The 12,512-nt window shown below is 45.2% G+C and overlaps 1 protein-coding gene across 4 annotated transcripts in view; it reads left to right on the forward strand.

The window, feature by feature from the left end:
• The window catches only part of LOC115166846 (UPF0606 protein KIAA1549L), a 155,350-nt gene that overhangs the window by 118,603 nt on the left and 24,235 nt on the right, over positions 1-12,512 (forward strand). For all 4 annotated transcript variants that reach the window (XM_029720717.1, XM_029720718.1, XM_029720721.1 and 1 more), the window contains one exon: positions 5,766-5,959. In XM_029720717.1, coding sequence (XP_029576577.1) covers positions 5,766-5,959 — 194 coding nt within the window. The remainder of the gene's footprint in view (positions 1-5,765; positions 5,960-12,512) is intronic.

Raw genomic sequence — 12,512 nt, forward strand, 5'->3', positions numbered from 1 at the left:
TAGTCCGGGTAGTTATTGGTTGACTATTTAACTAACTATTTATCACTCTTATGGCTTGGGGGTAGAAGCTGTTCAGGGTCCTTTTGGTTCCAGATTTGGTGCATCGGTACCGCTTGCCGTGCTGCAGCAGAGAGAACAGTCTATGACTTGGGTGTCTGGAGTCTTTGACAATTTTTAGGGCCTTTCTCTGACACCGCCTGGTATAGAAGTCCTGGATGTACTCGGCCGTACGCACTACCCTCTGTAGTGCCTTGTGGTCGGATACCAAGCAGTTTCCATACCAAGCGGTGATGCAGGCAGTCAAGATTCTCTCAATGGTTCAGCTGTCAAACTTTTTGAGGAACTGAGGACCCATGCCAAATCTTTTCAGCCTCATGAGAGGCATTGTCGTGCACTCTTCACGATTGTGTTGGTGTGTGTGGACCATGATAATTCCTTTGTGATGTGGACACCAAAGAACTTGAAGCTCTCGACCTGCTCCACTACAGCCCCATCAATGTGGATGGGGGTGTGCTCAGACCGCCGTTTCCTGTAGTCCAGATCAGCTCCTTTGTCTTGACGACGTTAAGGGAGAGGTTGTTGTTGTTGTCTCTGACCTCCTCCCTATAGGCTGTCTCATTGTTGTCGGTGGTATCCGATTATGGTATTGGAGTCATGCTTGACCACAAAGTTGTGGGTGAACAGGGAGTACAGGAGGGGACTAAGCACGCACCTCTGAGTGGCCCCCGTGTTGAGGGTCAGCGTGGCGGATGTGTTGTTGCCTACCCTGTTTAATCCCAGGTTCCTTAGTTTAGTGGTGAGCTTGGAGTCAATGAACATCATTCTCATGTACAGTAGGTTCTCCTTTTGTCCAGGTGGGAAAGGGCAGTGTGGATTGCAATAGAGGTTGCGTCATCTGTGGATATGTGGCGGTATGTGAATTGGAGTGGATCCAGGCTGTCTGGGATGAAGGTGTTGATGTGAGCCATGACAAGCCATTCAAAGCATTTCATGGCTACAGATGTGACTGCTACGGGCCGATAGTCCTTTCGTCAGATTACCTTGGCGTTCTTGGGCACAGGGACTATGGTGTTTTAAAAAAATGTATTTACATTTTAATTTAACTAGGCAAGTCAGTTAAGAACAAATTCTTATTTACAATGATGGCCTACACCGGCCAAAACCGAACAACGCTGGGTCAATTGTGCGCCGCCCTATGGGACTCCCAATCACGGCCAGTTGTGATACAGCCTGGATTCAAACCAGGGTGTCTGTAGTGACGCCTCAAGCACTGAGATGCAGTGCCGTTAGACCGCTGCGCCACTCGGGAGGCCTTGAAACATGTAGGATTACAGACTGGGTCAGGGAGAGGTTGAAAATGTCAGTGAAGACACTTGCCAGCTGGTCAGCGCATGGCTCTGAGTACATGTCCTGGTAATCCATCTGGCTCTACGGCCTTGTGAATGTTGACCTTTTTAAGGGTCTTACTACATCGGCTCTGGAGAGCGTGATCACACTGTCATCCGGAACAGTTGGTGCTCTCATGCATCGTTCAGTGTTGCTAGCCTCGAAGCCAGCATAGAAGGTATTTAGCTCGTCTGGTAGGATCGCATCACTGGACAGCTCGCGTCTGGGTTTCCCTTTGTAATCTGTGCTAGTTTGCAAGCCCTTCCACATCTGGCGAGCGACAGAGCCGGTGTAGTAGGATTCGATCTTAGTCCTGTATTGACACTTTGCCTGTTTGATGGTTCGTCGGAGGGCTTAGCGGGATTTCTTATAAGCGTCTAGATTAGTGTCCCACTCCTTTAAAGCGGCAGCTCTAGCCTTTAGCTCAGTGCAGATATTTCCTGTAATCCATGGCTTCTGATTGGAATGTAGGGACAATGTCGTCTATGCCCTTATTAATGAAGCCGGTGACTGATGTGGTTAGCTCCTCAATGCCATTGGATGAATCCCGGAACATATTCCAGTCTATGCAAGCGAAACAGTCCTGTAGTTTAGCATGTGTGTGTGTGTTAGTGCAGTAGCCTATCCACCATCAGTGGATCAATGATAGAAACTCCATTATGTTTACCAAAGGGATATCCCTCTGCCTGTCTGTGTGTCCACCTTTCACTCTCTCCGTTTGTTTCTGTCTATCTTTGCACCATCAGCCAGTCTGTACAGTATATTGAGGTGGATGTTATTGAGGCAGAAACTGTGAAATGTGCTGGGGACCCTGAGGAGTGAACCTATGGTGCTAAAGCTGGTTCTTGCTGTGTTGGAGCAGTCCAGTTGTCAATATGAGGGATGGACAAATACCTTGGAAATTTGCATTCTATCACACTTTTTTTTTTAAATGTACATCACTTGGGGAAAAACGAATTGAATAGTGATACTGTGAATATCACCTCAGTGATACTGTCATGCTGTGTGATTGCAGATGTAGCACTTTCCCTCTATATCCCTCTGAGAGCCACTCCTCTGACAGCCCTGCAGCCAGCACTTCCCCTCTATATCCCTCTGAGAGCCACCCCTCTGACAGCCCTGCAGCCAGCACTTTCCCTCTATATCCCTCTGAGAACCACCCCTCTGACAGCCACTCCTCTGACAGCCCTGCAGCCAGCACTTCCCCTCTATATCCCTCTGACAGCCACTCCTCTGACAGCCCTGCAGCCAGCAAATTCCCTCTATATCCCTCTGAGAACCACCCCTCTGACAGCCCTGCAGCCAGCACTTTCCCTATATATCCCTCTGAAAACCACTCCTCTGACAGTCCATGCAGCCAGCACTTTTAGTCTGCGTGAAAACTTCACCACCATCCACACCCCTGTGTGTGTGTGTGTGTGTGTGTGTGTGTGTGTGTGTGTGTGTGTGTGTGTTTAAGACTTTTATATAAACCCCACTGTGTCTCTCTCCTCTTCTGGCTGGAGTCTGACTACATTAGAATATTTTTGAGAAGTCTTTGAATCTCATCATTTTATTGCCCACTGTGATTCATTTATTAGACATTAGAAGGAGAGAAAGTGAGATCAAAGACATCTTCAGAAAACTATGTTTATGGAGTTCAAGACACAGGATAGATGTCCCATTAATACATGAACTACAGTTCTGAAAAGTCATTTAGGCATTTCGGTTTTCTGTCTGAATGTGTGTGTCTGTCTGACTGCCTGTATGTCTCTTTAAATGTGTGTATCTATCAATCAATCAAATGTATTTATAAAGCCCTTCTTACATCAGCTGATGTCACAAAGTGCTGTATAGAAACCCAGCCTAAAACCCCAAACAGCAAGCAATGCAGGTGTAGAAGCACAGTGGCTAGGAAAAACTCCCTAGAAAGGTCAGAACCTAGGAAGAAACCTAGAGAGGAACCAGGCTGTGAGGGGTAGCCAGTCCTCTTCTGGCTGTGCCAGGTGGAGATTATAACAGAACATGGCCAAGATGTTCAAATGTTCATAGATGACCAGCAGGGTCAAATAATAATAATAATAATAATCACAGTGGTTGTCGAGGGTGCAACAAGTCAGCACCTCAGGAGTAAATGTCAGTTGGCTTTTCATAGCCGATCTTTGAGAGTATCTCTACCGCTCCTGCTGTCTCTAGAGAGTTGAAAACAGCAGGTCTGGGACAGGTAGCACGTCCGGTGAACAGGTCAGGGTTCCATAGCCGTAGGCAGAACAGTTGAAACTGGAGCAGCAGCACGGCCAGGTGGACTGGGGACAGCAAGGAGTCATCAGGCCAGGTAGTCCTGAGGTATGGTCCTAGGGCTCAGGTCCTCTGAGAGAGAGAAAGAGAGAATTAGAGAGAGCATACTTAAATTCACACAGGACACCAGATAAGACAGGAGAAATACTCCAGATATAACAGACTGACCCTAGGCCTTCGACACATGAACTATTGCAGCATAAATACTGGAGGCTGAGACAGGAGGGGTTGGGAGACACTGTGGCCCCGTCTGATGATACCATCGGACAGGGTAAAACAGGCAGGATATAACCCCACCCACTTTGCCAAAGCATAGCCCCCACACGAATAGAGGGATACCTTCAACCACCAACTTACCATCCTGAGTAAAGGCTGAGTATAGCCCAAACCCAAGGTGGGGCGCCAACCCAGACAGGAAGATCACGTCAGTGACTCAGCCCACTCAAGTGACGCACCCCTCCTAGGAACGGCATGGAAGAGCACCAGTAAGACAGTGACTCAGCCCCTGTAATAGGGTTTGAGGCAGAGAATCCCAGTGGAGAGAGGGGAACCAGCTAGGCAGAGACCGCAAGGGCGGTTCGTTGCTCCAGTGCCTTTCCGTTCACCTTGACACTCCTGGGCCAGACTACACTCAATCATAGGACCTACTGAAGAGATGAGTCTTCAATAAAGACTTAAAGGTCGAGACCGAGTCTGCATCTCTCACATGGATAGGCGAGCATTCCATAAATATTAAGCTCTATAGGAGAAAGCCCTGCCTCCAGCTGTTTGCTTAGAAATTCTAGGGACAGTAAGGAGGCCTGCGTCTTGTGACCGTAGCGTACGTGTAGGTATGTACGGCAGGACCAAATCGAAAAGATAGGTAGGAGCAAACCCATGTAATGCTTTGTAGGTTAGCAGTAAATCCTTGAAATCAGCCCTTGCTTTAACAGGAATCACTATAGGGAGGCTAGCACTGGAGTAACTTGATCAAATGTTTTGGTTCTAGTCAAGATTCTACCAGCCGTGTTTAGCACTAACTGAAGTTTATTTAGTGCTTTATCCGGGTATCTGGAAAGTAGAGCATTGCAGTAGTCTAACCTAGAAATGACAAAACCATGGATTACATTTTCTGCATCATTTTTGGACAGAAAGTTTCACATTTTTGCAATGTTACATAGATGGAAAAAAGCTGTCCTTGAAACAGTCTTGATATGTTCGTCAAAAGAGAGATCAGGGTCCAGAGTAACACCGAGGTCCTTCACAGTTTTATTTTAGACCACAGTACAACCATCAAGATTAATTGTCAGATTGAACAGAATATCTCTTTTGATTCTTGGGACCTAGAACTAGCATCTCTGTTTTGTTCAAGTTTAAAAGTAGATAATTTGCCGCCATCCACTTCCTTATGTCTGAAACACAGGCTTCCAGGGAGGGCAATATTGGGGCTTCACCATGTTTCATCGAAATGTACAGCTGTGTGTCATCTGCAGCAGTGGAAGTTAACATTATGTTTCCGAATGACATCACCTAGAGGTAAAATATATAGTGAAAACAATAGTGGTCATAAAATGGAGCCTTGAGGAACACTGACATTTACAGTTGATTTGAGGACAAACCATTCACAGAGACAAACTGATATCTTTCCGACAGATAAGATCTAAACCAGGCCAGAACTTGTCCGTGTAGACCAATTTGGGTTTCCAATCTCTCCAAAAGAATGTGGTGATCGATGGTATCAAAAGCAGCACTAAGGTCTAGGAGCACGAGGACAGATGCAGAGCCTCGGTCTGACGCCATTGAAAGGTCATTTACCACCTTCACAAGTGCAGTATGTCTCTTTAAATGTATGTCTCTTTACATGTGCGTTTGTCTCTGTCTGTGTATACATAATATGCTGACCCTGTGTGTGTGTGTGTGTGTGTGTGTGTGTGTGTGTGTGTGTGTGTGTGTGTGTGTGTGTGTGTGTGTGTGTGTGTGTGTGTGTGTGTGTGTGTGCGCGCATGCGTGCGCGTGCGTGCGTGTACAAGTGTGTGCCATTAGATGGCCATTGAGCCGGAGAGCTTGCATCCATCACTCACCTGTTTCCACTCATCTCTCTCCCCCCTTCGTCCTCCCTACAGCCTGTCCAGGGGTTTGACTATGCCAAACAGCACCTGGGCCGGGTGCAGGGTGGGGAGGGAGAGACCCTCCCCGTGACCCAGGACACCCTGGTGCTGCCCCTGCCCATCCGGGAAGCCCCCCTCTCCCTGGAGAAGGCCCTGCACCAGGACGGCACCGCCAACAAGAAGACTCTCAACTCGGACATACGCAAGAGGTACGAAAGTCACATACACACCTCACATGGCCATACAGAGGGTGTCATAGGAATATATCTACAGTTTAAACTACTTGTTTTGTGTTGAGCCAATCAGATGTGATGTTATGGAGCTGGATAAGCCTATTGTGCTCCTGCAGAGGAGAGAGGATGTGACTGGCTAGAAGCTGAGCTCCATTCACGTCAGACTATTGTTATTCAGTTAAATATAGAGAGGGGAGATATTTCAGGAATACATTTACTCTAGTATTCTTGTCTTGAAGAGCTTTCCTGAGATCAGTTGACCTCAGATTATTATCAGTTGAATCACAGCAATTTATTCAGGAATGGTATTTTTACCTCTGCTTTTGTCTACGTTAAAGGAATTTCCCTGATATCTTTCCATAAGACTATTATGAGTGAATTGGCCCTGTGGGTAAAATCCTTAATGCTGTTCTGGATGAGACAATGATGTTACCACTGCGTTATCTCCTTACCTCATTTTAGTTTACTGTATGTCCTACTTTGATGTTGGCAAGATCTTCATAAAACCCTCACCATCCTAATGCGCTACACAGATGCCTAAAGTCTTCTTCCCATGTTTTCTGTTATTGTACTGTGGATGTTGACAGGCATCTCTAGTTAAAGGGATAGTCAAGGGTAGCCAGGTGGAATTCAGGGGCAGTTTGGAGGGTTTTAAATGACAAATTACAACGTGCTGACTTTAAGAGGCAGGGTTATAAGAGTTGTGGTGAAGCTCAGCTGTGGTCTGCCATGTATGATGTGATAGAATAGAATAGATTAGAACTGAATGGAATGGAATAGAATAGAATAGAATAGATTAGAACTGAATGGAATGGACTGGAATAGAATAGATTAGAACTGAATGGAATGGAATAGAATAGAATAGATTAGAACTGAATGGAATGGAATAGAATAGAATAGATTAGAACTGAATGGAATGGACTGGAATAGATTAGAACTGAATGGAATAGAATAGATTAGATTAGAACTGAATGGAATGGAATAGATTAGATTAGAACTGAATGGAATGTAATGGAATAGAATAGATTAGAACTGAATAGAATTGAATAGATTAGAACTGAATAGAATGGAATAGAAGAGATTAGAACTGAAAAGAATGGAATGGAATAGATTAGAACTCAATAGAATGGAATGGAATAGAATAGATTAGAACTGAATGGAATGGATTAGAATTTAATAGAATAGAATAGATCAGAACTGAATAGAATGGAATGGAATATAATAGATTAGAACTGAATGGAATGGATTATAACTTAATAGAATAGATCAGAACTGAATAGAATGGAATTAAATAGAATATATTATAATTGAATAGAATGGAATAGATTAGAACTGAATGGAATGGAATAGACTAGAACGGAATAGATTATAATTTAATAGAATAGATCAGAACTGAATAGAATGGAATGGAATAGAATATATTAGAACTGAATGGAATAGAATAGAATAGAACACTCCTGTTCTCTGACATCATCATACTCCACCCACATGCTGAGTAATAGTGAATCATTAGAGGGGTGTCTCTGTATGGGCAGGTGGAATCAACCAAGCAGAAAAGGACTTCATTTTTCACAATGCTACAGGAGAACAAGGATGGAATGAGGATTGGTTCTGGTGAAGTTTAGAATATGAAACAGATAAAGGGATTGTTTTTGGAGCATCTTGTGACCCTGAACTCAAGGTTCTGATCCTTCTCACCGTCAACAAAGTGATTCCTGTTATCTTTGGCTTCTCATTCATGGTTGGGCTGGTGTGTTGTTGTGACTACCACTGGAACTGTTTTTAGAGAGGCTTTAGCTGATTCAAGACGAACAGCAGCTTGGTGTCATCATCACAGCCTTATCCACTTTGGTGACATCATCACAGCATAGATGATTATATGTTGTAACAGGCCCACAATGTGGTTACTTAAGTCCGATTTGGATATATTTGGCTGTTTTTGCTGCATAAGATGTAGAAGTTGTTTATTTTCAGTTTTAAAAGAATGCAAAACGCTAACTCCTGTTCGTATAAGCTGGTTAATCGGTGGTGGTAGTCAAAGTCATTTTTAACTGTAATTGATTGGTTGATTGGTGACGATGACATGAACATGTGTTGGGGTTGACATCCATAGAAGCATTATACTCTGATTTTTACCTCAATATAATGTGAGATATTGAATCTTTCCCCCACAACCCTTTCCCCATGCGTTTCAATGGGAATTCCATTGTTTTGGTTGAGTTCGATTGACCTCTTTACCGCATGAAAGATGTGCCTCCCGAGTGGTGCACTGGTCTAAGGCTCTGCATCGCAGTGCTAGCTGTGCCACTAGAGATTCTGGGTTTGAGTCCAGGCTCTGTCGAAGCCGGCCGCGACCGGGAGACCCATGGGACGGCGCACAATTGTCCCAGTGTCGTCCGGGTTAGGGGAGGGTTTGGCCCGCAGGGATGTCCTTGTCCCATTACGCACTAGCGACTCCTGTGGCGGGCCGGGCGCAGTGCACGCTGACAATGTCGCCAGGTATATGCTGTTTCCTGTGACACATTGGTGCGGCTGGCTTCCAGGTTAAGTGAGCATTGTGGCAAGAAGCAGTACGGCTTGGCTGGGTTGTTGCGGAGGATGCACTGCTCTCGACATTCGCCTCTCCCGAGTCCGTACGGGAGTTGCAGCCATTAGACAAGACTGTAACTACCAATTGGATACCACGAAATTGGGGATAATTAAAAAAATATATATCATGAAAGATTTGACGAATATCGTATCTTGTTAGATCAGATTTGTTGAAAGGGCGCCAGTCTGGTCAATACAACACTGTTCAGTCGACCCCTTAACCGCATCTATTATCCACTGGTGACATCATCACAGCCTTATCCACTGGTGACATCATCACAGCCTTATCCACTGGTGACATCATCACAGCCTTATCCACTGGTGACATCATCACAGCCTTATCCACTGGTGACATCATCACAGCCTTATCCACTGGTGACATCATCATAGCCTTATCCACTGGTGACATCATCACAGCCTTATCCACTGGTGACATCCTCACAGCCTTATCCACTGGTGACATCATCACAGCCTTATCCACTGGTGACATCATCACAGCCTTATCCACTGGTGACATCATCACAGCCTTATCCACTGGTGACATCATCACAGCCTTATCCACTGGTGACATCATCACAGCCTTATCCACTGGTGACATCATCACAGCCTTATCCACTGGTGACATCATCATAGCCTTATCCACTGGTGACATCATCACAGCCTTATCCACTGGTGACATCCTCATAGCCTTATCCACTGGTGACATCCTCATAGCCTTATCCACTGGTGACATCCTCATAGCCTTATCCACTGGTGACATCATCATAGCCTTATCCACTGGTGACATCCTCATAGCCTTATCCACTGGTGACATCATCACAGCCTTATCCACTGGTGACATCCTCATAGCCTTATCCACTGGTGACATCATCACAGCCTTATCCACTGGTGACATCCTCATAGCCTTATCCACTGGTGACATCCTCATAGCCTTATCCACTGGTAACATCCTCACAGCCTTATCCACTGGTGACATCATCACAGCCTTATCCACTGGTGACATCATCACAGCCTTATCCACTGGTGACATCATCACAGCCTTATCCACTGGTGACATCATCACAGCCTTATCCACTGGTGACATCATCATAGCCTTATCCACTGGTGACATCATCACAGCCTTATCCACTGGTGACATCCTCACAGCCTTATCCACTGGTGACATCATCACAGCCTTATCCACTGGTGACATCATCACAGCCTTATCCACTGGTGACATCATCACAGCCTTATCCACTGGTGACATCATCACAGCCTTATCCACTGGTGACATCATCACAGCCTTATCCACTGGTGACATCATCACAGCCTTATCCACTGGTGACATCATCATAGCCTTATCCACTGGTGACATCATCACAGCCTTATCCACTGGTGACATCCTCATAGCCTTATCCACTGGTGACATCCTCATAGCCTTATCCACTGGTGACATCCTCATAGCCTTATCCACTGGTGACATCATCATAGCCTTATCCACTGGTGACATCCTCATAGCCTTATCCACTGGTGACATCATCACAGCCTTATCCACTGGTGACATCCTCATAGCCTTATCCACTGGTGACATCATCACAGCCTTATCCACTGGTGACATCCTCATAGCCTTATCCACTGGTGACATCCTCATAGCCTTATCCACTGGTAACATCCTCATAGCCTTATCCACTGGTGACATCATCACAGCCTTATCCACTGGTGACATCCTCATAGCCTTATCCACTGGTGACATCATCACAGCCTTATCCACTGGTGACATCCTCATAGCCTTATCCACTGGTGACATCATCACAGCCTTATCCACTGGTGACATCCTCATAGCCTTATCCACTGGTGACATCATCACAGCCTTATCCACTTGGTGACATCATCACAGCCTTATCCACTGGTGACATCCTCATAGCCTTATCCACTGGTGACATCCTCATAGCCTTATCCACTGGTGACATCATCACAGCCTTATCCACTGGTGACATCCTCATAGCCTTATCCACTGGTGACATCCTCATAGCCTTATCCACTGGTGACATCATCACAGCCTTATCCACTGGTGACATCCTCATAGCCTTATCCACTGGTGACATCATCACAGCCTTATCCACTGGTGACATCCTCATAGCCTTATCCACTGGTGACATCATCACAGCCTTATCCACTTGGTGACATCATCACAGCCTTATCCACTTGGTGACATCATCACAGCCTTATCCACTTGGTGACATCATCACAGCCTTTTCCACTCCTGACTTGCATTCCCCAGCACATTCATAGCACACTGTCTGTGCAAAACTATTGTCTCACTGCTGATTCATACACATAGGCAATATACTGAGAGACTGAATAAGGAAGACTGAAGAGATACTTGAGTAGAGTGTTTGCGGCACAGGCTTCCCCAGATGATCTTGAGCTACTTGTATGTTATTGAGTAAAATAATAACAGGTGGTGTTCATTATATTTCTGGATATATTCAGGATGCAATTTGCATGGACCAATGGAGTGCAACACACCACTTTCCCAAAACAGCACAAATAAAAAGCACCCAATGGTAGAATACTGAGAGAGAGCCCTCCCCTACCAGTCAAATCTATCAACATGCAAATTAAAGTTAGAACCCCCCCACCCACCACACTACCACCACCACCATCACCACCACCACACCATCATTACCACCACCACCCCCCCACACCATCACTACCACCACCGACCCCACACCATCACTACCACCACCCCCCACACCATCACTACCACCACCGCCCCCCACACCATCACTACCACCACCGCCCCCCACACCATCACTACCACCACCGCCTGATTATTACAGGACAGCACTGCCTGTCTCTGATTATTACCATACTATTACAGGACAGCACTGCCTGTCTCTGATTATTACCATACTATTACAGGACAGCACTGCCTGTCTCTATGATTATTACCATACTATTACAGGACAGCACTGCCTGTCTCTATGATTATTACCATACTATTACAGGACAGCACTGCCTGTCTCTATGATTATTACCATACTATTACAGGACAGCATCGCCTATCTCTATGATTATTACCATACTATTACAGGACAGCACTGCCTGTCTCTATGATTATTACCATACTATTACAGGACAGCACTGCCTGTCTCTATGATTATTACCATACTATTACAGGACAGCACTGCCTGTCTCTATGATTATTACCATACTATTACAGGACAGCACTGCCTGTCTCTATGATTATTACCATACTATTACAGGACAGCACTGCCTGTCTCTATGATTATTACCATACTATTACAGGACAGCACTGCCTGTCTCTATGATTATTACCATACTATTACAGGACATCACTGCCTGTCTCTATGATTATTACCATACTATTACAGGACAGCACTGCCTGTCTCTATGATTATTACCATACTATTACAGGACAGCACTGCCTGTCTCTATGATTATTACCATACTATTACAGGACAGCACTGCCTGTCTCTGATTATTACCATACTATTACAGGACAGCACTGCCTGTCTCTATGATTATTACCATACTATTACAGGACAGCACTGCCTGTCTCTATGATTATTACCATACTATTACAGGACAGCACTGCCTGTCTCTATGATTATTACCATACTATTACAGGACAGCACTGCCTGTCTATGATTATTACCATACTATTACAGGACAGCACTGCCTGTCTCTATGATTATTACCATACTATTACAGGACAGCACTGCCTGTCTCTATGATTATTACCATACTATTACAGGACAGCACTGCCTGTCTCTATGATTATTACCATACTATTACAGGACAGCACTGCCTGTCTCTATGATTATTACCATACTATTACAGGACAACACTGCCTGTCTCTATGATTATTACCATACTATTACAGGACAGCACTGCCTGTCTCTATGATTTTTACCCCCCCCACCACTCTGAATGG

This window comes from Salmo trutta, chromosome 29 (assembly GCF_901001165.1).
Source record: "Salmo trutta chromosome 29, fSalTru1.1, whole genome shotgun sequence".
Classification (NCBI taxonomy): domain Eukaryota; kingdom Metazoa; phylum Chordata; class Actinopteri; order Salmoniformes; family Salmonidae; genus Salmo; species Salmo trutta.